At 26.9% G+C, this 1,843-nt stretch overlaps 1 protein-coding gene across 1 annotated transcript; it reads right to left on the minus strand.

The window, feature by feature from the left end:
- Positions 1-1,489: 1,489 nt before the first annotated feature.
- LOC124885443 (acyl-CoA-binding protein) lies at positions 1,490-1,843 on the minus strand (the record flags this gene model as incomplete). Its single annotated transcript, XM_047405041.1, is given in 2 exon segments — positions 1,490-1,724; positions 1,812-1,843. Coding segments are annotated over 2 exon segments (112 nt in total), but the record flags the coding sequence as incomplete, so codon positions are not given.

Raw genomic sequence — 1,843 nt, forward strand, 5'->3', positions numbered from 1 at the left:
ATATAGTGTGTGTGTGTATATATTGTAGTATATTTTATTTAAAGTAGTATTTATATACTGAATGGTACATATACATGCGTATATATCTTCTATAGACGTATATATTTAACGTATACATGTGTATATGTTTTACAAATTAGTATATAACTATATATATATATATATATAGTGTGTATATATTGTAGTATATTTTATTTAAAGTAGTATGTATATACCGAATGGTATGTATACATGTGTATATATCTTTTATAGACGTATATATTTAACGTATACATGCGTATATGTTTTACAAATTAGTATATAACTATATATATAGTGTATGTATATATTGTAGTATATATATTGAATGGTATGTATATATGTGTATATATTGTACTATATATTGAATGATATGTATATACGTGTGTATATCTTCTATAGACGTATATATTTAACGTATACATGCGTATATGTTTTACAAATTAGTATATAACTATATATATAATGTGTATATATTGTAGTATGTATATTGCAGTATATTTTATTTAAAGTAGTATTTATTATTGAATGGTACGTATACATGTGTATATATCTTCTATAGACATATATATTTAACGTATACATGTGTATATGTTTTACAAATTAGTATATAACTATATATATATATATATATATATATATAGTGTGTGTGTGTGTATATATTGTAATATATTTTATTTAAAGTTGTATGTATATATTGAATGGTACGTATACATATGTATATATATCTTCTATAGACGTATATATTTAACATATACATGTCTATATATTAATAAATTAAGATATAACTATATATATATATATATATATATATATATAGTGTGTGTGTGTGTATTTAGTATATATATATTGTAGTATATTTTATTTAAAGTAGTATTAACATATTGAATGGTACGTATATATGTGTATATATCTTCTATAGACACATATATTTAACGTATACATGTGTGTATGTTTTTACAAATTAGTATATAACTATATATATAGTTTGTGTGTATATATTGTAGTACATTTTACTTAAAGTCGTACATATATATAGAATAGTACATATATATGTGTATATATCTTCTATGGTAATATAATTGTGTATATGTATTATGTGAATATATTTTTTAAATAGTAATGTAGTATATGCTATATATATATAGTGTGTATCTATTATTTAGCGTATTTAAAATATATAACGGTGGATATATATATAGTGTATAATGGAGAAAAAACCTTTTTTTTTTTCTTTTTCATTGGTTTTGATCGAATTTTTAACTGTTTTTGACCTGGTTTAGGTGGGTTGGATTGGATTGGATTAAGTGGGCCGGGTTAGGGTTGTTTTGAATTTTTTTACTATTGGCCCCGGAACCGGACTGACCCATTTAACCAGGCCCGGATCCAAACCGGCCCACAACCCAAATAACTCTCACGGGCCGATTCCAGGTTGACCCAGCCCAGCCCACTTAACAACCTTAAAACAAAATTCAAACTTCTATTTGTTTTTTATTAACAGAAGGTTCAAACATGCTTATAGCAGCATTGTTTTTCAGCCTGGAAAAGCAAACACCTGCTGTAACACTAAAATCAGACAAGCCACTGGAAAATAAGATTACATAGTCCAATATAGACCACAGAGCCTTAAGCTGAAGCAACAGCTTCTTCCAGCAACTGTTTCACCTTGGTAATGTAGTCGTTCATAGCTTCATCGGTGGATTTTCCTGCCATAAATGCACAGTGCAGTTAGTTGTGTTTCTCATACAGCCAAGGAAAAGGAAGTCAATCTGAACCAGTGTTAGATCACATACCTTCAACAGCCTTCCATGCGTCCCACTTTGCT

Source organism: Capsicum annuum, unplaced genomic scaffold (genome assembly GCF_002878395.1).
Source record: "Capsicum annuum cultivar UCD-10X-F1 unplaced genomic scaffold, UCD10Xv1.1 ctg73108, whole genome shotgun sequence".
NCBI classification, from domain to species: domain Eukaryota; kingdom Viridiplantae; phylum Streptophyta; class Magnoliopsida; order Solanales; family Solanaceae; genus Capsicum; species Capsicum annuum.